At 39.6% G+C, this 24,078-nt stretch overlaps 1 protein-coding gene across 1 annotated transcript in view; it reads left to right on the forward strand.

The window, feature by feature from the left end:
• LOC144020166 (phospholipid-transporting ATPase ABCA1-like) overlaps positions 1-24,078 on the forward strand; it is a 38,765-nt gene that overhangs the window by 11,690 nt on the left and 2,997 nt on the right. Inside the window, exons 8-48 of the mRNA XM_077523327.1 lie at positions 1,105-1,194; positions 7,389-7,632; positions 7,717-7,856; positions 7,938-8,054; positions 9,500-9,694; positions 11,152-11,360; positions 11,448-11,624; positions 11,824-12,046; positions 12,132-12,353; positions 12,447-12,651; positions 13,284-13,397; positions 13,470-13,644; positions 13,734-13,865; positions 13,958-14,097; positions 14,216-14,353; positions 14,484-14,719; positions 14,808-14,880; positions 14,987-15,189; positions 15,805-15,856; positions 15,933-16,037; positions 16,127-16,275; positions 16,403-16,527; positions 16,672-16,770; positions 16,896-17,085; positions 17,838-17,932; positions 18,042-18,074; positions 18,156-18,261; positions 18,420-18,494; positions 18,579-18,748; positions 18,837-19,014; positions 19,114-19,229; positions 19,817-19,961; positions 20,088-20,211; positions 20,322-20,451; positions 21,991-22,174; positions 22,304-22,410; positions 22,505-22,646; positions 22,944-23,078; positions 23,161-23,264; positions 23,386-23,478; positions 23,604-23,847. Of these exons, the coding sequence (XP_077379453.1) occupies positions 1,105-1,194; positions 7,389-7,632; positions 7,717-7,856; positions 7,938-8,054; positions 9,500-9,694; positions 11,152-11,360; positions 11,448-11,624; positions 11,824-12,046; positions 12,132-12,353; positions 12,447-12,651; positions 13,284-13,397; positions 13,470-13,644; positions 13,734-13,865; positions 13,958-14,097; positions 14,216-14,353; positions 14,484-14,719; positions 14,808-14,880; positions 14,987-15,189; positions 15,805-15,856; positions 15,933-16,037; positions 16,127-16,275; positions 16,403-16,527; positions 16,672-16,770; positions 16,896-17,085; positions 17,838-17,932; positions 18,042-18,074; positions 18,156-18,261; positions 18,420-18,494; positions 18,579-18,748; positions 18,837-19,014; positions 19,114-19,229; positions 19,817-19,961; positions 20,088-20,211; positions 20,322-20,451; positions 21,991-22,174; positions 22,304-22,410; positions 22,505-22,646; positions 22,944-23,078; positions 23,161-23,264; positions 23,386-23,478; positions 23,604-23,847 (5,934 nt within the window). The remainder of the gene's footprint in view (positions 1-1,104; positions 1,195-7,388; positions 7,633-7,716; positions 7,857-7,937; positions 8,055-9,499; positions 9,695-11,151; positions 11,361-11,447; positions 11,625-11,823; positions 12,047-12,131; positions 12,354-12,446; positions 12,652-13,283; positions 13,398-13,469; positions 13,645-13,733; positions 13,866-13,957; positions 14,098-14,215; positions 14,354-14,483; positions 14,720-14,807; positions 14,881-14,986; positions 15,190-15,804; positions 15,857-15,932; positions 16,038-16,126; positions 16,276-16,402; positions 16,528-16,671; positions 16,771-16,895; positions 17,086-17,837; positions 17,933-18,041; positions 18,075-18,155; positions 18,262-18,419; positions 18,495-18,578; positions 18,749-18,836; positions 19,015-19,113; positions 19,230-19,816; positions 19,962-20,087; positions 20,212-20,321; positions 20,452-21,990; positions 22,175-22,303; positions 22,411-22,504; positions 22,647-22,943; positions 23,079-23,160; positions 23,265-23,385; positions 23,479-23,603; positions 23,848-24,078) is intronic.

Here is a 24,078-nt window from a genome sequence, read left to right on the forward strand (position 1 = left end):
CATAATATATAGCGTGACCATCTACTTTATTAGTCCAGCAAAAACTTAGTTTACTTTATGTGTGGGTGTTGTTTGTGCATGTTTGGTAAGGAGGAGCAAAACAAGGTTGTGTTTAAAGTATTCTGGAAAGTTTCAGCATTTTTCTCTTCTTCCAAGTTTGTTTTACAACACCTGCGCTAAAATGTGTGAGAAATTCTAGCAGCTGACTGCTGTGTGACCTACAAGAAGCCAAAGACACTGTGACATGTTGTTCTTTAACAGCTTCCCGCTTTCTTTCCCCTATTTCTTAATCTTGCCCCCCCAACAATTTCAATGATTTATCTCCGGGATTTACACATAGTGAAAAAGCTACAAGAATTTTATTTTAGGTGTGTCAAACCAGAACCGGCCAATCTGTCCAATCTGGCCGTGAGGACAGAACGCAAATTTTCACTCAAATAATGAACTATTTTTGCCAAATTTTCTCACTGAAGTGCGCACTGATGACCACTTATATGACATTGGGAAATGTGGCTGATACTCATGATGATTTTCAAGCAGTTTTTTAGCTCATACCCTAAAAATGAGAATATTTTCTGAGTTACTCATAATTATTTGCACTAAAAAAGTAAACATTTTGACCTATAGTTATCTATAAATTATTAGGCCACATATATACTGGTCCAGCCCATTTGAGATTAAAATTGGGTGAAAGTGGCCCCTGAGTTCAAATGAGTTTGACACACCTGAATTAAAGAACTTTAGATTGTAATAATACATTTTGTTTCCTTTTCAAATAACCCTCTGAAATTAGAGGTAAAAAAATGAAATCGTAGTCCCTATGAAAATGTATTTGCATGATACCAGTCACATACTATTTGGTGGGCTGACAGCGAGAGAGAGAGAAAAAAAAAAAAAAAAACACAGTACAGTACATGTACAAAAACAAATTGTGTTCTGGAAAGTTCTTTCACTGAAGTTCTCAGAATATTTTTTGGGGGGGTAAAATGCATTTTGTTTGGTGAAAAAAAAGGAAAAATACTTGAAAAATGTCAAGATTGTTTTCAATTTTGTTATATTTTATTAACTTGGACTAAAAGTATTCCATTTATGTTCTCATTACAGAAGGATGTAAGGTCGGATCCCAAAGTTGTTCAGGAAGTCTCAGCTGCCACCGACTATCTTCTGGAGAGCCTGGGCGAGCTGGCCGTGGAGGTACTTGAACTACACTTGTACTCAATGCATACATACATACACAACATTGAAGCGTGAGGGCCGCATGAAATATTTGTTTCCAAAGGTCAGTCTTTAGGTGCATGCTCACAAAATGAACGAATCGGCAGTTGTGGTCGGCAGGTTAGAGCTCATTTTATGCATACTTAGAAACACTCCCCACACACAAACAAACCTGCTTCTGCTAGATTGTGTACAAGTGTCCTGAAATGGGTTACGCTTTGAGAATTCATTTCTCAACTTGAGCTACCCATTAAAAAAAGTAAAACTTTAATCGCAAGTCAACACTAGAGGAACATTATCACATGCAAAATTGGGCATTTGCTCACTTTTTTTTTTTTAGACACAAAAAGCTCTTAGGTCTCTGCTTCGCTGACGAAGCGTTACAGTACAGCTGCGTATGTGTTTCCTGTCTAATCAGCAGTAAGAACAACAAACTGTTTTTCTTCTCACACTGACCGTTGGCTGCAACCTTCAGCATTTTTTAATCCATACTCCTCTTTGCTTGATACTGAGCTAGATTGAAATGTTTTGCATACTGTTGACGAAAGGGAAAGGTTTAAATTAACTTAATACAGTCTTGCCTAACATTCATCTCGTTTAGCTGTCGTGTTTGGGGTTTAAATATGTTGAGCCAAACCAGAAATGAAAGAGCATTTTTGTTTTGTAAGAGATGTTGAGCGTTCAAGTTTTTGGTACGAAGCTGATTACGTGGTTAAGGGTTAGTTGGATTGGCCCATGAGATATGAGACTGGCATAATGCAGCAACGCCCTTATGTAACCTTTGCTTTATTTTTTCACCTGATCAAGCCAAAAAGATACCAAAAACATTTACAAAATGTCATTTTGTGAATTAAACGTCATTCTCTAATCACTGAAGCATGCTGAGCAAAAGATATTTGTCGTTTAATATGTAAACATGACGACTTGGCTTCCTCACTGCAGCATTCTCAAAATATGTACTTTATCAAGAGGAAATAACTTGGATATCGTTCTACAGCTATTGCAATGGAATGACATGATATGCACAATGAATTTGCTCCATCCATTTCTGTACCACAGAGCACATTCAAACAAACACCAGTCGCCGGCAAAAAGCCATTCAGGCCTAAAATTTGAACCCAAATTCAGTTTTGTTTTGTTTTGTTCTGTTTTTTCCAAATCTGACCCAGGCCTCTTTCTCGTTTGGCACCGTTGTGGGTGTGAACACAGCCAATTTGATTCACCGACTTTAAAAGTTTTCCAATGTAGGATGTATTGAACCCTATCCTCCTTTTTTTCTTCTTGATAATGAAAAATAGGGGCAATATTCAATTATTTTTCAATATCCTCCTAACTACCAGCAATTCAATTTTGTCCTCGATAGTGGACTTTTTTTAAACCTGAATATATCTCACCTAGTGCTAGAGCTGTCCAATGATACCAAATGTGTAGGAGTGGGGCTTTGCTCCCTTTGATTGCATCATAAAAGAAAATGGCTTCCCTCAGTGCCTTTTTAGGGAAGAGGAATTTAAGTGTATAACACTTTTTATTGAACAAATTTAGGCTTTAAATGTCAGCATGTTTTCTATAAGACTCTTAAGAACATATTACAAGTATTGTTTGAATTATTTTAACTGTATTTGAGCATAGCATTTAAGTTTTAAAAAATGTCCTCTGTAGTGGACACACAGCTTAAAAATAAAAATTTCTCTTTTTTCGATTTTTTTCAATTTTTTTCAATTTTTTTCTTTTTTTGTTTTTTGCAGTATTCCAGTTACTTCACAAACATTGGGGTATCAAAATATTAAGGTAATTCATATCCAAGTGATTCTGACTTATACAGCTGGATGATGCAGATGAACTGAAGTAACCTCAGACAAACTGCTCGGAGGAGGTTATTATGGGGTATAACAAGTTGCCGAGTTGTGTGTGCGGGCGTGAGCATGTGACTCGCCCGCTCACTCATCCTAACAAAACCTTTGTGGCGCAGAGAAAATGACATTTACTCAGTCTTACAAAATTGGCAGCCCATGGAGACCATTCCACATTTTGGAGCATCCATCCTGACACACTCAGTAGTCTGCATCCTGAGTGATGTTTTGATATGACTGTGAGCAAAGATCAAAAGCAACCACATTCAGAACTAACTGCATTAATGTGTTTCACGTATGTGCACATTCGGTTTTGTGAGATGAATGTTCCTCTTGTTGAATTTGTTGTGGACAAATAGAGCCAAGACAGAATAAGTAGTGCATGCAGCGAAATAAACAACTACTGTAGTTAGAAATGATTCAGCCGAGAAAGAAAAAAAGTGTTGTTTGTTCTGAAACAGCCATGCATGTCAGAACAGTGTGTGTGCGCTAAGTGTCATTTGTCAGTATAATAACAGAGTACTTGTGGAGCTCGCAGAGGTTGGCCTATTATGAGAATGACCGATAGTAACCTCTCTTTTGCTCTTGCGTCTCTCTGCGTCTTCTCTGTATGCGATGATTTGCTTTTCTCCCTTGAATATTTACTCGCATGTTTCTGGTAGCTCTAACCTGTGTTATTTCTTCAGAGTGACAGTTTTACATCATGAACTCAAGTAACCTCTAATTCACACTCGGGGACACAAAGCTTCACCCTCTTCCCCCTTCTCTCTTTGTTACACCCCCACCCCTTCATTCCTTCCCTGTCACGAGTTGATGACATAATACAATTAATGCAGAACTTGTGGTGACTTGTTTCTCAACGTCTAGCGATTCTGGTGTCTGCTTGCTCACCTAGTTATATACTGGCCAAATGAAATGAAAACCAGACGAATGTGACAGTCTGAGCACATTTTGAATAAAATAAAATAGCAAGTGTGGCAGAAACAAAACAGTATGGTCTTCATTTTCGTGCTGGAGCAAGTCTAGTTTGCCGTGTTTGGGAATTTGACGTTCCAGTTGACTGAGGCCGTTTTCCATTACACGCCCTTGACGCACCTGATAATTTGGGGACAGAAAGAGTAGACATTAGACCAGATAAAGGCAGGTCTAAGTTGTGGCACAGGTTTTGGCGGATTTGATTGAGGTGCAGGCAGACAGATTGCGAACTCCGCGAAGGTGTGTGGTAGATGTCATTGTACTTAATTCATAAATATGACAACAATGTGCATTGAGCCCTCTGAATCATTGAAGAAGTTAAAAAGAATTGAAAAATCGATATCAAGTTGTTGTTTTTTCCGAGCCTGATATGGATTCATTAAACCATGAATCAATTATTTTAATATCTCTTTTTCCCATAAATTCATAAGAAAATAGAATTTTAAATGCCTTCTTAAAATTTACTGCACACATTAATTTAAAAATATTTTCTTACATTTATTATGAAAGACCTGACTTATTGCACTTTAAGGCAATTCAGAATATTTTTGACTTATATTTACAATTATTGAATTAGAATTATGATATTTCTCGTCCTTGCTGATGTCAATGTTTGTGTAACACTTAAAGAGATACTTTTACTTATTTAGCCATTTTTGGCAGTCAAACAATATTTTGCCTATAATAAATTTGATATTTTCATTATTTTTTCACGTACAATTAGTACCTTTAAAAACACATTTTGCAACTTGCTGTCGCCTGAAAATGACATCACAAGGGCTCAGGTAACCAATCACAGCTCACCTGTTTTCTAGGTTTGGTCATGTGACATTCACAAGCTGAGCTTTGATTGGTGACCTGAGCCCTTGTGATGTCATTTTCAGGCGACAGTAAGTTGCAAAATGTGTTTTTAAAGGTACTAATTGTACGTGAAAAATAATGAAAGTATCAAATTAATTTTAGACAAAATATTAACTTTTTATTGTTATAATGGGCTAAATGAGTGAAGTACCTCTCTAAGTGGATAACACGTGTTATTTTCATTAATAAATTAAATAATTTAACCAGTTACTGCCGCCGCAACATTTTATTTGGAATGTAATATCTGTTGTGTTTTTGTCCTTGATGTGTAAGAAGATTTGATGTTCCATTATTAATCAATTTGGAGTGAATCAAAGTTAAGTGAATCAAATCGGCAAAAATTGAATCAAACTGAACTCTTGTAAATCGAATCGATTGAGGAAATTAAGTTAATTCATTGAATGAATTATTCTCATTATAATCATCTTTACTATATTTTTAAAAGCACCCCCTTGAGCACAACACACCTGTTGGTGGGTTGTGGGGGTTTGTCACACAAGGACTACAAGCACACTTCCCTGTAAAGTAGGCTTTACGAAACTGCAGTAATTATAACAGGCCTGGATATAATAAATGGTGTATCAGTCAACACATCATAATCTATTAAATTATAATAAGAGAATTTGGGCACCCAAGCCTTTCAAACATTATCAAAAGTATGCGAGTGTCACACTAGCCTACGAATATTATCAGGCTTCACACACTCCAGAACAGCAGATAAGACTGGAGATTTATCACCGTCTGGCTGACTGCTAAGTGTCTCCACCCCACAGAGCCCCCCCTACGCACGCACATACACGCACACAGCACGATGTCTGAAATACCATTCACTGTGCCGCTCATGACCACCAGTAACTTCAAAATGGGGTCGCACAGACTCTCACTCTCATCACCAGTCTGTGTTGTGACACCTGATAGTGTGCACATGGGGTTACTGGCATCTGACGTTCATGGCCTTGCAGTGAATGAGACGTGAGAAAAAACAAGCACCAAGGTGTGTTTAAAACAGACCTCTGGTGTCTATGTTGTGTTCCAGGAGAGTGATTTGACACAGTGAATATTCAATTATGTTGATAGGAAACTACTTGTATGCCTTTAAGATATATGCCGGTCAAATATTGACTTTTACCCTGTGCCTGTCAGGTAATTTGACACCTTTCACCAGTACATTTTGTTGACGTTAAAGGGGACTATCGTTCATCTTCTTTCACCATTTTAACCCTTAAGATATTTTACGTTTAAATATTTACACCATGGCCGTTTCTTATCAGTCGAATGTTTGTGCTTAAATTATATGAGTGTGTATGTGTTGTCTATTTACATTCCCTAAGTCATCAACATTTGTACACCTTGGAAGAAAAATGAGTTTACAACTGACCCGGAAGAGCCAACACAGCTGAGGATCGTTATCGGGCTTCATGCAGAACTTGCCGATTAGCTGATCGTTTGAAACACCTGTGTTGGCTGAGGGACACATAGAAAACAGGTTGGATAGGGGTACTCGAGGAGAACTCGTTGCGAACTACTGGTCTAGTTCATCCCCAAGGTGTTAAATGAGGTCATGTTTGGAACTCAAAAAGCGGAAAAGTGGAAGTCTGTTTTTCCCCATATTAGGGGGCGGCCATTTTGCCATTTGCTGTCGACTGAAAATGACATCAGAGTTGCTCAGGGGTCCGGGAACGACCTATCACGGCTCACTTGTTTTCTGAGCTGGTCATGTGACGTCCACAAGCTGAGCCGTGATTGGTCGGAGCCCTTATAACTGTGATGTCATTGTCAGTCAACAGCAAGTGGCAAAATGGCTGCCCCCCGAGAAGGATAAAAATGGGTGGATTTTGCTGGTTTATTCATATTCCACAAAGGCAATATTAACTCATTCACTCCCAGCAGCCATTTTCACTGATCAACCCTCATCGTTCCCGCCTGTTTTACTGGGTTTGCAAAGCCCACGGATTATTGTGTTCTATTGCTGTAAAAACCTACCAAAAGAAAGATTAGAATCTCTTCTTTCATCAGGAAAAAAAGTATATCTGTATCCACTTCCGTTTTGTAGCAATTAGCATTAGAATATAGCTAAATTTAATCAATTTCCAACACTGACAAAAAGTGCTTGTTGCAACAAGGCCCTGTCTGTTTGTTGTTGTTTTTTTTTTTTTTGTTTTTTTTTAAATTACTACCTTTTGCTTTAAGCGACCTCTTCATGTCAGAAGCTACATCAAAGCCTTCTATATGCTCTTGCATAAAAAAAACAAAAAAAAAACAACAAACGTGTAAACACGTTTTTGGGAGAGAAGGCCACAGTATTAAAAAACGTTTTTACATGTTTTTGGGATTTAATGAGTTAATCAGAATGCCGTGTTTAGACTAGTGGGGCTGCATAGTACATACTATTGTAAAGACAATTTTGGGGAAGGCTTCCCCTTTAAAGTTATTAAAGAAGCACGATTCCTGTTGTTTATGCTGACATGTTGTGTCTCTCCCAACTAGCTTGAGAGCATGAAGAGTTGGAAAGATATGCGAAAGGAGATCCTCTATCTCACTGCCAACGCCACGGGCTCGCCGAATCAGATGTACCAAGCTGTGTCACGTATTGTCTGCGGCCACCCAGAAGGAGGCGGCCTCAAAATCAAATCTCTCAATTGGTATGAAGATAACAACTACAAGGCGCTGTTTGGAAACCATGGCAATGACAGCGACAACGAGCCCCTTTCCACCTATGACAATACATCCAGTAAGTGTGCAAGGGTGCTCTTATTGAAAAGTTGTTTAAAATGATGGTCATTAGTTGTAAATGCTTTGTTGCTTGTTTGTCAAGCTCCTTATTGCAACACCATGATGCGGAGACTGGAGTCGAGCCCCATTTCCAGGATGATCTGGAGAGCTCTGAAGCCTCTGCTAGTGGGAAAGATCCTGTACACTCCAGATACTCCAGCTACACAGAGGATAATCCACGAGGTATACACTTACAAGTCACAAACTTTTGTTGAAGATCATTTCTACTGAATGGTTATTAATATGTGGGATCATGTCCTCCAGGTGAACAAGACCTTCCAGGAGCTTGGCCTGCTGAGGGACCTTGGTGGGATGTGGGAGGAGATGAAGCCAAAAGTGTGGAACTTTATGGAGAACAGTGAAGAAATGGATTTGGTCAGGGTGAGTGGGCTGCACTGGCCCTCACGTATTATTCTTTTATACTTGTGACAGTGATCAATGTCATGAATTGCTTTCTTCAATTCAGTATCAAAACCACCTGCAGCCATCACTATCTACCCTGCTTTGATATGATCTCATATTGCAAATGTTGACAGTTTTCCCCAACTAAATTTCATTGTCACGCTCTCTGAAAAGGAGGTGGAGAAAACGAAACTGGTCTGGTTTTCTTGCTGGGTAAACGAAAGACAAACATCAGAGATTATTGCACAGAGATCCAATTTCAAAATGTTGCTTGCTAGGGTTGTGCAATTATTCGAAATTCAATCACAATTTCAATTATTACACTCCACAATGACAAAATCAGCATAATCATAAAAAAAATATTAGTACTAATTTTTGAGTTGTTTAAATGTATGCATTTGCACCTTTTCTAAATTTTACACATTTTTAATACATTTTGTTTCATCCAAATGGAACTTGCATAATTATAGTGTTTCAAAGAAATGTATGTCTTCATATTTTTTTGTTTTTTACGTTTCAACATTTTCTTTTTTTGTACCCCCCCCCAAAAAAAAGTAATAAATAAATATATTAATAAATGATTGTCCTACTGCATAGTGTACATGCGTCAAACTTCAAGTTCCTGCCAGCATGAATAAATAAATTTATATTACTATAAATATTTTTTATTATAAATTCTGTTTAGTCCAAATGGAACTTGCATAATTATAGTGTTTCTGTCTTAATATTTTTAAATGCTTAAGCATGTTCTTGTTTTGTACCAAAAAATAATTGTTTGAATAATAAGGATTTCAATTATTGCCAAAATAATTGTGGTTATTATTTTTTTTCCATAAACGAGCAACTCTATTGCTTTCTGACGAATCACTCAAAAAAAAAAAAAAAAAAAAAAAAATCTAATACACTAACTACTACACTAAATCTACTAGATTTTCAACGACCCTTAAATATGATTGAAGGCAAATTTATGGGGAATTAAATGAAGCCATTTAACCAGAAATGACAATATCGCAAGAAGTTATTATTGTTATTGTTATTGTTATTGTTATTCTTTAATTTAGAATGTCCCAGATGGCATGCTCACAAAATGGTTGGTCTTGGCCTCTTTTTCAAGATTGCACTTTCAACACTGCCACCTAGTGTCAGTGTTTGAATGACATATGAAAGCCAATGATCATTTAATTAAAAAGCCACATATCTTAATAGCTAAAATTAGCAGTAAAATAAATGTGTACACATAGCACATACAGTATATTATTTTCTGGTTGCCCTTTCTTTTTAGGTTTTAAGTTAGCCATAAGCACATACAACTGTTTGTTGCTGTTTTCCTTCCAATTGAAATGTATGACAAAAAGACATTTCTAAATGTTTTCAACAAAACTCAATCTACGTATGAAATCATCTACATTCCAATTTTCTTGCAGACGCTGCTCCAAAATAACGCCAGTGCCACTTTCTTGAACACCCAACTCAGCGGGACTGCGTGGCGGGTGTCCGATGTGTCGCACTTCCTTGCCAAATCTTCGTCTGACCAAAGAGCAGCCGGATCAGCATACACCTGGAGGGATGTCTTCAATGAAACTGACCACGCCATACAGACCATCACCCGCTTCATGGAGGTCGGTATCATCAAAACACATTTCATGTAAAGTACACAATTTCTCCTATTATATAATTCTAATTGTTAACTCGCTCAGTCTGTAGCTAGCCAAAGCACTGATGAACCATTTTCTCTCATTTAGGTCAATACGCAAGGAGAAACTCAATAAGGCAATAAACTGACTCCTAATTCGCCATTTAGGTCATCTTGTTAACTTTGTTTTGAAGCACTTATGTGAATATGCGAATCGATTCATGACGCTGTCTGTCTATGTTCACTGGGTCAGCATGCCCAGCCTTAACAAAAAAGCCATTATAACGCGTTGCCAACAAACATTAGCCAAGGTTCTGAAAGGGCCTCCTTGTCTGTGTCTTATTTCTCTCTGTCAGGGATAAATTTATCGGTTTCTCGAATTCAGCAGTTAATGTCAGCTAAAAGCCTTGCGACTTTGTTCTTCTCAGTAATAATGCTCAGATTACAGTACAAATTGTACAGTAAAATCAAGACTATCTTTTGGTATCCCTAGATTCATAATACAGATACAGTATCTGAAGTCAAAAAGTCAGTGTATGGATTTGTATCAGAAAAGCATAGCATATGCACTGTAAAGCACAACTGTAAACAGTATCTCGACCTACTGACCTACTTGGTTGGAATTACTTATGAAGGCGCTCACATAATGCATGCTTGCCTTTCCTCAACTCAACTGAACTCTACTTTATTGAAATAGCTTCACTAGGACGATGTCAAGGCCAAACAAAGCATGTCATGCCTGCAGTGCTCCTGCTGCCTTTTCATAAGGTTTTGAACTCACTGTCCTCTCAGACACAGTTTAAATCAGTTAAGAGGCTCAGCTCGTACTTTGCTCATGAAGTTCTATTCAAAGACCACGTACTGTATATTTAGCACACCTTGTAGATTAGTTAGCAACTTAATTATAGTTTTTTTTTTTCAGAAGTGAATTCTTTTCTTATTATGAAAAGGAAGTCAATCCCCAAAAAACATTGTTTTGACAATAATATGTTGTATGCAGCCCCACTAGTCTAAATACGGTATTCTAGTTAATATTGCGTTAATATTGCAAAATCCAGCAGTTTTTATCAATATCACAAGGCAGCCATTTTGCCACATACTGTCGTGGATATGACATCACATTTGCTCAGGTCTCAGGTAACAGCCAATCACAGATGAGCTTCAGAAAACAGGTGAGCTGCATGAGCCCTGAGGAACTATGTCATCATCTTCAGTCGACAGCAAGTGGCAAAATGGCTGCCCCCTGAGATGGATAAAAACAGCTGGATTTTGTTGCATAACTCATATTCCACAAATGTAATATTAATCAGAATGTCATGTTAAGACTGGTGAGGTCACATATAACATATTATTGTCAAGAATTGTTTAAGGTTGACTTCTGTTTTAATCCTAAAATGTGATCCACTTACTATAACCCTCCTCCTTTCCCTCTTTCCCAATCAGTGTGTGAACCTGGACAAACTGGAGCCAGTAGCAAACGAGGAGCGCCTCGTCGACAAATCCATGAGTCTACTTGACAACCAGAAGTTCTGGGCAGGGATTGTGTTCCCGGACATCTCCCATAGCAACAGCTCTCACCTGCCTCCCAAAGTCAACTACAAAATCCGCATGGATATCGATAATGTTGAGAGGACCAACAAGATCAAGGATGGGTAAAAGAGATGCGTTTCTTATCACGTTTAAAGTGCCATTGAAGTACTTTTTAGTAACAAGCACTTATTGAATTTTGTGTTTGACAGCTACTGGGATCCCGGTCCTCGGGCAGACCCTTTCGAGGACTTGCGGTACATCTGGGGCGGATTCTCCTACCTGCAAGATGTGATTGAACAGGGAATCATCCGAGCTGTGACAGGCACCAAGGAAAAGACCGGAATCTACATTCAGCAGATGCCTTACCCCTGCTATGTTGATGACATGTAAGTGACGCCACAATGTAAAACCTATCATATGTAACACGAATAAGTCACATGACACTGGGGAAGATGTAGATATTTTCACTTAGGTGTGTGTACTCGCTTTTGTTGTCAGGGTTTTATTAGCTAAGTTAAAACTGATTTTTGTCTTATATAGCTGTCAAGTACAGTGAATGAGTTGTTATGGCTCTTGTTTTTGTAGTTTCCTGCGGGTGATGAGTCGGTCAATGCCTCTGTTCATGACGCTGGCATGGATGTACTCGGTGGCCATCATCATCAAGGGGGTGGTCTACGAGAAGGAGGCTCGGCTCAAGGAGACCATGAGGATAATGGGACTCAACAATGGCACCTTGTGGCTCAGCTGGTTCATCAGCAGTTTGATTCCACTGCTGATCAGCGCCGGCTTATTGGTTATGTTGTTGAAGGTTAGTACATACAAACATTTTGTTTTTCTGTTGAATGTAAATATGTAAATAATATCATCTTATTTGTCTCCTTCCCTCCTGTCAGCTTGGCAACTTGCTCCCTTACAGCGACTCAGGCGTGGTCTTCCTTTTCCTGAGCTCTTTCGGCGTGGTAACCATCATGCAGTGCTTCCTTATCAGCACGTTGTTCTCACGCGCCAACTTGGCAGCAGCCTGCGGTGGCATCATCTACTTCACCCTCTACCTGCCCTACGTGCTGTGTGTTGCCTGGCAAGACTACGTCGGATATGGAGCGAAAATTGTTGTGGTGTGTTGATACGGTTTGATTAACAACACCTTGTTTGTGAAATGATATTCTCTGAGCATTAACTTTTGGCCGTGTTTTCCGTTGTTCTCCCAGAGCCTGCTGTCTCCAGTAGCTTTTGGATTTGGCTGTGAGTACTTGTCGCTGTTTGAAGAGCAAGGTGTGGGAATCCAGTGGTCCAACTTGCTGGCCAGCCCCCTGGAGGAGGACAGTTACAATCTGACCACCTCTATCTGCCTCATGCTCTTTGATGCTGTGCTATATGGAGTAATGACATGGTACATTGAGGCTGTGTTTCCCGGTGAGTCTCCTTATAATTGCTGTTTGACTATCTTTTAGGGCCCGACCGATTAATCGGCCGCCGATTATTGCCCTTCAAAGACCGGCCAAAACAATCAGCCAATTGTGATTATTTCCCTCTTTAAAACATTATCATCGAAGAATTCCCGAAGTTTCTGACGCTGTGAAAGTACCCTGAATGCACCATTTTGCTTGCTCAGCAATAGCAACTAGCAAGTGTGTAGCATATGTTGTTCTGTTGTTCCTAAGCGTCCTTTAAGTCATTTAATGACACCCCATTTGGAGTTAACTGTAAAACTAAACACACGACGATAAGAATTACATCCACTATATATTAAAAAAACAAAAAAAAACATGCTTGGTTTTTAAAACATCGCTAGCCTTGCGCTAATGGTAAAAGCAAAGGGAGGATCCCATTCAAATGCTAACACGAAGTTAGCATCGACGTTGGGAGTGTTTTTCCTTCAAATAACGAATATTCACACACAAACGCTGTGGGAAGGCATAACTTCTTCCCAATGTGTGAAAAATTATTTATTTGAATAGAATGCTAATATACCACTGTTCTCAGTTGATGTAGTAAATCAGAGACATTGGTGAAAACTTACTACAATGCAAATATATCCATCACAGGCCAGTATGGGATCCCCAGACCTTGGTATTTCCCTTTCACACGGACGTACTGGTGTGGCGAGAAACAGAGCCAGAACATCTCAACTCCTTTGTCGAAGAAAGGCAACGCTGATGGTACAAATGTGTTTTCATCTCTTTCATACTCGGGTGAGAATACCATGCTGATATAGTGTTTTGTCTTTCCAGCTGTGTGCATAGAGGAGGAGCCAAGCCACATAGATCCAGGTGTTTACATCAAGAACCTGGTCAAAATCTACAGTCATGGAAAAAAGCTGGCAGTGGATGGTCTCTCCCTGAGATTCTATGAAGGACAGATTACCTCCTTCCTGGGTCACAATGGAGCTGGCAAGACCACAACAATGTAGGCAACACACATCTTATGCAACCAAATCAAATGTTCCCAATCAAGGAGGCAACTGACTAACCTGCCCCTGATTTTTTTTTTGTCAGGTCAATCCTAACGGGGTTGTTCCCGCCCACTTCAGGAACAGCCTACATCTTAGGCAAAGATATTCGCTCGGAGCTCAGTACTATCAGGCAGAATCTGGGTGTCTGCCCCCAACACAATGTACTTTTCAGCATGTAAGTACTCACAGTATATTGTGGTCATGAGAAAATGGTAATTTCATTACTCTTCCTGGAAATTGGCACTGATCCGGTTGACGTGAATGCAGGCTGACAGTGGAAGAGCACATCTGGTTCTACGCTCGCCTGAAGGGGCTGCCTGAGGAGATTGTGAAGGCCGAAATGGAGCAAATAGTCAATGATGTTGGATTGCCTCATAAGCGACGATCACGCACCAGCACGCTTTCTGGTCAGCTCAGTTTTACTTTTACTATTTCTTTAATCTTTTCATCAACAAGAAATGTTTCATGTGAATAAGCTTTCTGGTTGGTGTATCTTAACGGTACCTCCCATTGCTTTCAATTCAGGAGGGATGCAGCGGAAATTGTCAGTGGCCTTGGCTTTTGTTGGAGGCTCAAAAGTTGTCATCTTGGATGAACCCACAGCTGGAGTTGACCCCTACGCACGCAGGGGCATCTGGGATCTGCTTCTGAAATACCGGCAAGGTAAGGGAAAAATTATACCAATATGAGTGCAGACCTCCGCCAAGACTTAAACATTTGTTACCGAAAAGATCCACAAGGCAAGTTTTACATCTGATATGACCATAAAGAAAGATTGTCATCTCTCTGTAAGGTCGCACCATCATCCTGTCCACCCATCACATGGACGAGGCTGACATCCTGGGGGACCGCATCGCCATCATCTCCCACGGCAAGCTTTGCTGCGTCGGTTCCTCACTCTTCCTGAAGACCCAACTGGGCACCGGCTACTACCTGACCTTGGTAAAGCGAGACTACGACTTGGCACTCCAGTCTTGCAGGAACTCCGCAAGCACTGTCTCTTACAATAAGAAAGCTGAGAAAGAGAAGGTAGGAGGCCTTTGCATTTGTCTCACTTGCAATATTGTGATGATTCAGTCTTGCTTTACTTACTGTAACTATAATTTCATCCACTTAGGAGGATAGTGTGTCTGAGAGCAGTTCAGATGCAGGCCTTGGCAGTGAACCAGAAAGTGAAACAACCACGATTGGTAGGAAGAAAAGAAAAAAGTGCAGTGTCTTCAAAAATTGAACATAAAAAATAAAATAAAAAAATAACTGAAGCCAACACCTCTCCTTTTACACTCTTGCTTTCAGATGTTTCCCTCATCTCCAGTGTGATTTTCAAGCATGTCTCAGAGGCTCGCCTGGTGGAGGATCTCGGACATGAGCTCACTTATATTCTGCCCTATCAGTCAGCTAAAGACGGAGCCTTTGTTGAGCTCTTCCATGAGCTTGATGACCGTCTCACTGACCTTGGAATATCAAGCTACGGCATATCGGACACAACCCTAGAGGAGGTAAGAGATCATTAAATATGGAATAATATGGATGGGATTTGTCTTACGTGACTTATATTACTCTTATGTAACTCATTCATTCTCCCAGCCATTTTGACTGAAGCAACCCCCTTCTCCCCCGGCTGTTTTACTGGATTTTGACTGATTTTGCAAGGCCCACAGAATATTGTGTTCTATTGCTATAAAAACATGGAACCTATCAAAAGAAAGATTAGAGTCTCTTCTTTCACCAGAAAAAAAAGTAAAGTTCTGTTTCCGTTTTGCAGCAATTAGCATTGTAATATAGCTAAGTTTCATCATTATTCTCAAAACTGTTTAAAAATTGGGGGCGGAAACAGCTTGTTGCAACTTGCAACATGGCCGTGGTTGATCTCTCTGCTGCCACCTGATGGCCGTTTATTGTAATAACTACCATTGCTTCAAACATTCTCATCAGTTCAGAGGCTGCATCAAAGCCTTCTGTATGCTCTAGCATAAAAACATAAAAAAAAACAAAAAAAACGTATTAATACGTCTTTGGGACGCTGGTAATATTTAAAATATTACGTGTTTATAAGTTTTTGGGAGCAAATGAGTTTATGAGCTACCTTTTAATCATTCTTTTTTTTTTTTTAGATTTTCTTGAAAGTTGCTGAGGACAGTGGAGTTGATTCTGTGGAACTTTCAGGTGAGATTTATGATCAAATAAAATGTTCAACAGCTGTGAAAGGAAACATGCCAAACATGTTATGACGTATTTGCAGATGGAGTCGTGCCTACAAGGACACGTCGCCGCCATGCATTTGGAGACCATCAGAGCTGCTTGAAGCCCTTCACTGAAGATGACTTTGATTTCAACGACTCTGAAGGTGACCCAGCAGAAGTATTATCTGAAAAAAATGTAATCATAGATAATATAGTTTGCATGTTTGCTCACGTGTCTGCTGTGTGTTTACAGAGTCCCGTGAGACTGACTGGCTTAGCGGCAGCGATGGTAAAGGCTCGTACCAAGTCAAAGGCTGGAGTCTGAAGCGACAACAATTTGTGGCACTACTCTGGAAAAGATTCCTCTATGCTCGACGGTCCAGGAAAGGCTTTTTTGCACAGGTATGATTTTTTTTTTTTTTTTTTTTACATTTAAGGCGGCCCACCAGGCCTATAAAATACTGGAGGAAAACCCTGATGTCGTTGTTTTAGTTTTAACAAATAATCATGCTATTTTTTTCCCGTCTAGATTGTCCTCCCAGCTGTGTTTGTGTGTATTGCACTGGTGTTCAGCTTAATTGTTCCTCCATTTGGAAAGTACCCCAGCCTGGCTCTGCATCCCAGCATGTATGGAGAGCAGTTTACCTTTGTCAGGTATGTTCGTCCATCAATGATTTATATATGTGTATGAAAATAACTGTTTGGAAATACTACATTCTCTGTCATTACACACATTCAACTGAATATTGTGACAAGGCACAAACACGCATGAAACTCAAGAAACGTGTGTCTTTACAGTAACGACATACCCGAGGACCCTCGTATCAACAAACTACTGGGAGCCTTGACAGACAAACCAGGATTTGGAACACACTGCATGGATGGAGAATCAATTTTGTGAGTCATAACTAGTATAAACATAATCAGTAATGTGAATTATTAACTCAATAAAATGTATTACAAATCTGTTTTATTTTTGCTTTGTAAATTAATGTGTATGAATGTGTCTCCATATGCTGTAGGGACACTTCGTGTGCCACCGTGGAAGATGAGTGGTTGATTCCGCAAGTACCTCAAAGCGTGAAGGACATGTTCGACAATGGCAACTGGTCCATGGAGAATCCATCGCCTCTGTGCGAGTGCAGCTGTGAGGGGCGCAAAAGGATGCTGCCGGAATGTCCAGCTGGTGCAGGGGGCCTACCACCTCCACAGGTTAGTGACGCCATATAATATATAAGTTTGCTGCTTAAATTCTAAATCAAGTCAAATTTTATTAAGACAGCTCTTTTCATATGTAAACATTAGGGGTGTCAAAATTAGTGTGTTAATTTTGAGTTAATTTAAAGTTCCTTTAATGCCACAATTTTTTTTTTAATGCAAGATTTATGACCGCCCCTTACTTGGAAAGCCTGTACTGGGGGAATTTCAGTCATAACAGCAGACATGTCCGCGTCAAAATTTAGCAGTAATACATTTAATAATAGTGCTTATATTTGTGGAGACTGGGGTCAAAGTTGTATTTTACATTTTTAAAAATGTGTGGAATTTCACAAGTCATTTAATGTTAAAGATTAGATAGCTCTTATTATGAAAAGAAAAATACAATGAGCTGTCACTAATGTATTACAAATGCAATTATACCATCTAGTGGCAGAAATATGACCAACACACTACCAACATAATATCACACGGTTTTGTTTTGTTTTTGTTTTTTTTTACAGTACAGTACATCTTTCAAATTTTAACTCAACTTTATGAATTATTATGAAATTACTCTGTCAATGACTAAAAGATGCAGCCATGTTTCTTAGGTCAACATTTTTGCCCACTTTTATGTTAACAAGAGTATGAAAAAGTTCCACAAAACACACAACCTAAAAAATTATGTCATGGCGGGGCACAGAGAAACCATGTGACGAAAGACACCCAATCTAACTTAAGCGTTTTCTCTGTTTTGTATTCAGATGAAGCTCAGCGATAAAGACGCGCTTCAGAACTTGACCGGCAGAAACGTGTCAGATTATCTGGTGAAGACCTACGCTCAGATCATTGGCAAAAGGTGACACTCATTACACATTCAATTATTGTTCCGATATTAAGTTGCTTTTCCTCTACGTGTGAGAAAGTGGTTATTAACAAACCTGTGTTTTGTTTCTATCACATCTCAGCCTGAAGAACAAGATATGGGTCAACGAGTTTAGGTACGTTAGCCGACATTTAATCCCTCTTGAGAGCAGGAATCTGGACTTCCCGTGGTATAAAAATAATGTATCTGTGCACAGATATGGTGGCTTCTCGCTTGGCGCCAGGGGCTCTCAGCTTCCAGCCCAGAGAGACAAGATCGATGAGGCAATGGCTCAACTGCGACGGCGCTTCCATCTAGAAAGGGTAAGAGATTTCAGACTTAATGGTTTTAGTCTTTGAAAACAAAATGGGGTTCAAACACTGCTTGTAATCAATATATCAACACATAAATTATACAATATGGAAAATATATTAGGATAAAGACCATGCTTCAAAGTCTATCTTCCTCACCCACCATGTAGGGAACTGCAGCAGATCGTTTCCTCCGCAGTCTCTCCAACTTCATTCAAGGATTAGACACCAATAATAATGTCAAGGTTAGTGCATGCTCAGCATTGAAAAAACAATTAGGGAGCGTGATTGCAAATGTACAACTGGCATGATGTCCCATCTGTTCACAGATCTGGTTCAACAACAAGGGCTGGCACAGTATCGGCTCGTTTCTAAATGTGATGAACAACGGCATCCTTCGAGCAAGTTTGCCAGCTGGCGAAGACCCCACCAAGTTTGGTATCACTGCATATAATCATCCCCTCAACCTCACCAAGGAGCAACTGTCACAAGTTGCCCTGTGAGTCAACTCAAACAACATAATTCCGACCATCCAACAAGAAAAATGAATTAATAACTGACTTTACGTTCTTAAAATATGTTCTCAGAATGACGACATCGGTGGATGTGCTGGTGTCCATCTGCGTGATCTTCGCCATGTCCTTTGTTCCTGCCAGCTTCGTTGTCTTTCTCATCCAGGAGAGGGTGAACAAGGCCAAACACTTGCAGTTTATCAGCGGAGTGCAACCTTTCCTCTACTGGCTGGCCAACTTTGTTTGGGACATGGTATGACATTCCTCTCCAATCATTTGACCTTAGAAAGCAGCCTTCCTCTTGATTGCAGCTTACTCAAGTTTTTTTTGTTTCTTTGTCGTCTACTTACAGTGTAACTACATTGTACCCGCCACACTGGTGATCATCATTTTCATCTGCTTCCAACAAGATGCTTACGTTTCGTCCACCAACTTGCCTGTGCTGGCCTTGTTGCTGCTGCTGTATGGGTAAGTAGGAGCTTTTTTTTATATGACATACATTTGTATACAGTAAGTTCTGTAGAGTAAATTTGACTCTATTTAGAGTGGGACCAAATAGACGCAGTTTTAGAGTAATAGTTACACTTGGAAGAGAGTAAAATAAAGAATTGAAAATAAAGTAAAAGTCACTCAAGGGTTGAGGAACAAACTCATGACATCAGCTTGGGAGACAGACGAACTACTCCCTGAGCCATGCAGCTCCTGTCTCGTCAGCTGGAATCTGAAATTACTTTGTTGGTCTCTTGGAGATAAGCAAACCGTAGGAGGGGCATAGCTCAGGTGGTAGTGTGGCAATCTCCCAAACTGAAGGTCGTGAGTTCGTTTCTCAACCCTTGAGTTTGTTTCTTGCAATTATTTAATTTGCTCTCTTCCAAGTGAAAATTTTCGCCTACTCTAAAACGGAGTCTATTTGGTCCCATTCTAAGATAAAGTCAATTTTACTCTAAATTGAGTCATATTTACTCTACAGAATTTACTGTGCATAAATAAGATGTGAGGTGCTCAAAACAATCCCGAGTAGTGTTTGAAGGTGTCTTTTTCTACTTCTTTTCCAGATGGTCCATCACGCCTCTCATGTACCCAGCCTCATTCTTCTTTAAGATACCCAGCACAGCCTACGTGGTTCTGACCAGTGTCAACATACTGATAGGAATAAACGGCAGCGTGTCCACGTTTGTTCTGGAGCTGTTTGGAGGCAATGTAAATAAAATCAGCTTCTTTCTCATTTTAATTCTATTGAATGCATAGAAAATAGTTTGTGTTTTGATGTTGATGTTTTTGATGCTGAACCCTGATGACTGAGAGAAAATGCCTTGATCCAATTAGGAGATCGGTGGTATCAATGATATCCTGAAGAACGTATTCCTCATCTTCCCTCACTTCTGTCTGGGGCGAGGACTGATTGACATGGTGAAGAATCAAGCAATGGCTGATGCTTTAGAGAGATTTGGTAAGCACAACACGGTGGCCTGGTAGGAGCAGGAAACTAGTCCGTACTAATTTAATATCAACTGTGGAAACATTCTTGTGGGTTTTGACAAAATAGTTTTGGGTCTTTAGGGGAAAACCGTTTCCGTTCCCCTCTGGCCTGGGACATGGTGGGAAAGAACCTATTTGCAATGGCCATTGAGGGAGTCATCTTCTTCTGCATCACCATCCTCATCCAATACCGCTTCTGTATCAAGGCCAGGTGTGTGCACATAAACAATTCTATTTTATACACCTCTTTTTCGATGACGTTTTAAACATTCACAATTTGGGATGTATTAGAATAATATCCTGAAAATGGAATAAAACTTGCACATAACGCGATCAAAAATGTAATGAAACCCAATAATGTAACAATTTAAATAATAATGTAATAAACAAATTCTGATTGATAATGTAACAACATTTTTAGCGATAATGTAATGGATGTAATAATTTGAGTCCCTTCTTTCATCAGGAAAAAAAAGTATATTTCTATCTGTTTCCGGTTTGCAGCAATTATCATTAGAATATAGCTAAGTTTCATCATTATTCACAAATCATTTTAGAATTGTGGTGAAACAGCTTGTTTTTATCATGTCCCTGGTTGATCTCTTATACTCTGCTGGCCGTTTTTCTAATTACTACCATTTTTTTTTTTCAACCATTCTCTGCAGTTGAGAGGCTGCATCAAAGCCTTCTGTATGCTCTAGCATAAATAAAAAAAAAAAGACCCCATAAAACGTATAAATACGTCTTTGGGACACTTCATACATTTAAAATAGAAGGCATTTGTACATTTTTGGGAACAAATGAGTTAATACATTAATGAAGATTTATTTCATTTTCAGGTGGGTCTATATGCTCATTTTCAGTCCAAAGTTCTACTTTTTGTGTTTTGAGAATCTAAGACTGCTGTTTACATTGACGGAAAAAAATGGAGTGCTAAAATTTTGTTGTTAAATGTTCCAGAGTTGATTTCAGCTTCCAATGTGTATTTTTAACATGGTTTAAATGGTCAGATTTAAATGGATATCAGTGTTAGTGTTAAAACAACTTTGCAGAGAGTCATTAATCAAAGTATGCGACTCTGCCTCAAAGTCTTTTTTTTTTTTAAATTAATTATTGATTGTTGGGTTTACACACCAAAATATATTGAACACACAGAAACAAGGATGAGAAGACAAGACTTTTGGTTTTTACTCGCAGTGAGGAGAGCAGAGTTGTGAGTTACAAACTGGCAAAGATGCTCTGACAATTCTCTTGCTGCCTCTCTTTTTATTTGGGATTGTTCCCTATCCGGTTACAAAAAAATGGCGTTGCACTACTAAGGGGTGGGGAAAGCGCAATAGTGCAACGCTGCACTTTCTTAGATTAACATACTGTCTGCTTGGATGTAAGTGTGTTGCACGTAAGCATGTGACTATTCACAAGCAATGAAAGTTCTCGTTTCTCGTTTCACTTCTGCCCCAGACTATGTGACTCACTTTAAACACAGCCACAATGTCTGGTACAGTTCATCTGAAAAAATGGGTGCAAAGTAGTTCACTTAAAGTTCATATTAGTGTGAAGCATTTTAGCAAATATCTAATAACTTAGATACACTTTAAACGTAACATTGGTGGAATTACATTATTGGGTTTTATTAAATTTTTGATCAAGTTAAGTGCAAGATGTTCTTACATTTTCAGGATAGTATTACATTATAGGGTGCGACATCCCTTAATGAGTGTGAGCTCACCTCCTTACGTTTGCTTTGCAGGTCATCCTCCAGTCACCTGAAGCCAATTGGAGAAGAGGATGAAGATGTGGCCAGAGAACGACAGAGAATCCTCAGTGGTGCAGGGCAAACCGACATTTTGGAGCTTCGTCAGCTCACTAAGATTTATAAGCGCAAACAGAAGCCCGCCGTGGACCGCCTGTGTGTCGGCATTCCACCTGGCGAGGTAGGGAATACGTTTCGTACTCTTTTCTCGGGGCATAGAGCTCACCTTAGTACAGTTTGAAAACTTATACTGTATATCCTGATCTGATTTCCGAAATGATAATGAAATGGTTCATTCTTTATCTTTTAGTGTTTTGGTTTGCTGGGAGTCAATGGAGCAGGGAAAACCAGTACGTTCAAAATGCTAACAGGCGATTCAGTGGTTACCAGTGGAGAGGCATACCTGGCAGGCAAGAGGTATGTTAAGAGTATGGGCTATAATTAATGCATTTAGAAGTGTTTGCTGGAAATTATGACTCACACTTTTCCTTGTGTGTGCGCCTCACTCCAGTGTTACAACAGAAATAGATGAAGTGCATCAGAACATGGGTTACTGCCCGCAGTTTGATGCCATCAATGACCTGCTGACAGGACGAGAGCACCTTGAGTTCTACGCCATTCTCAGAGGGGTTCCTGAGAAGGAAGTGTGTGAGGTCAGTAATCCACACAAACACAAAACCAGAGGGGCAATTTCAATATTTATTTATATTTATACAATATTTATGTTTTGTATATTTTGTATCTTCATTTGTCCATCACAATATTAGACATTTTTAAAGGCAACAAAAAAATACTGGATTATGTTTGCTCATGCTAAATATTTCCTAAATGTGGTTATCATACTTATGTCAAAAATATACATTGTGAAAATGCATGTTAGTTTTTGCATGAATGCACATTTGTTAGCGTTCAAATGGGATTAAAGGTTGATGTTTGGTTCTCTCCACTAGGTGGCAGAGTGGGGTATTCGCAAGTTGGGTTTGGTCAAGTATGTTGACAAATCAGCAGGTAGCTACAGTGGAGGCAACATGAGGAAACTGTCCACCGCCATCGCTCTCATTGGAGGACCACCTGTTGTGTTTCTGGTAAGAGGAAAACAACACACACACAATCACGAGTCAACATGGAACACAAATCGTCTTCAAACCTTGTGTTTCTATTTAACAGGATGAACCTACAACAGGCATGGACCCGAAAGCGCGGCGTGCCCTGTGGAACGCCATACTGAGCATTATCAAAGAGGGACGATCTGTCGTCCTGACCTCCCACAGGTTAGATTTCAAAACTAGCATCAAATTTGAAAACACACGCTAAGTACGTAATTGACTTGAACTATATTTTCTCAAACACACATAATTTGATCGGGTGTGTGTTTTGTTTTGTTTTTCACAGCATGGAGGAGTGTGAAGCGCTTTGCACCAGGATGGCCATCATGGTCAATGGCAGGTTTCGCTGTCTGGGGAGTGTACAGCACCTGAAGAACAGGTAGGGAGTTAAGCCCTTTTCACACTGCATTTAGCAGTTGTCAAACCCATTCATTGTGTATGTGGTGATGGACAGGGAACACGGAATGGTGTCACAACAAAACACGTCCTCATCTTTCTCTTCAGGTTTGGAGATGGTTACACCATCATCCTGAGGGTGGCCGGACCGGATCCAGACCTCCGGCCGGTGATGGAGTTCATCGAGCGGGAACTTTCCGGCAGTACACTGAAGGAGAAACACCGCAACATGCTTCAGTATCAACTGCCCTCCTCCCTCACCTCCCTCGCACGCATCTTCTCCCTGTTGGCTACGAACAAGGAGGCACTCAGGATAGAGGACTACTCTGTCTCTCAGACCACGCTAGACCAAGTAATGCTCGTTTAAATCTACCTTTGTAATTGTGATGGGAAAATGAAGCCTCATGAAGCTTCATGAAGCACTTGTGATGTTTTTATACTACTTTTGATGGTGCTCTTGGGTTAAATGTAAAGGCTACAATGGAAAGTGATTACATTTCCACTGCATCTTTAAAACAAAAAAAAAAAAAAAAAAAATTAAAAAAGGAAAAAAATATATACATATATTTAAAAAAACTATGAA

This window comes from Festucalex cinctus, chromosome 6 (assembly GCF_051991245.1).
Source record: "Festucalex cinctus isolate MCC-2025b chromosome 6, RoL_Fcin_1.0, whole genome shotgun sequence".
Taxonomy (NCBI): Eukaryota; Metazoa; Chordata; class Actinopteri; order Syngnathiformes; family Syngnathidae; genus Festucalex; species Festucalex cinctus.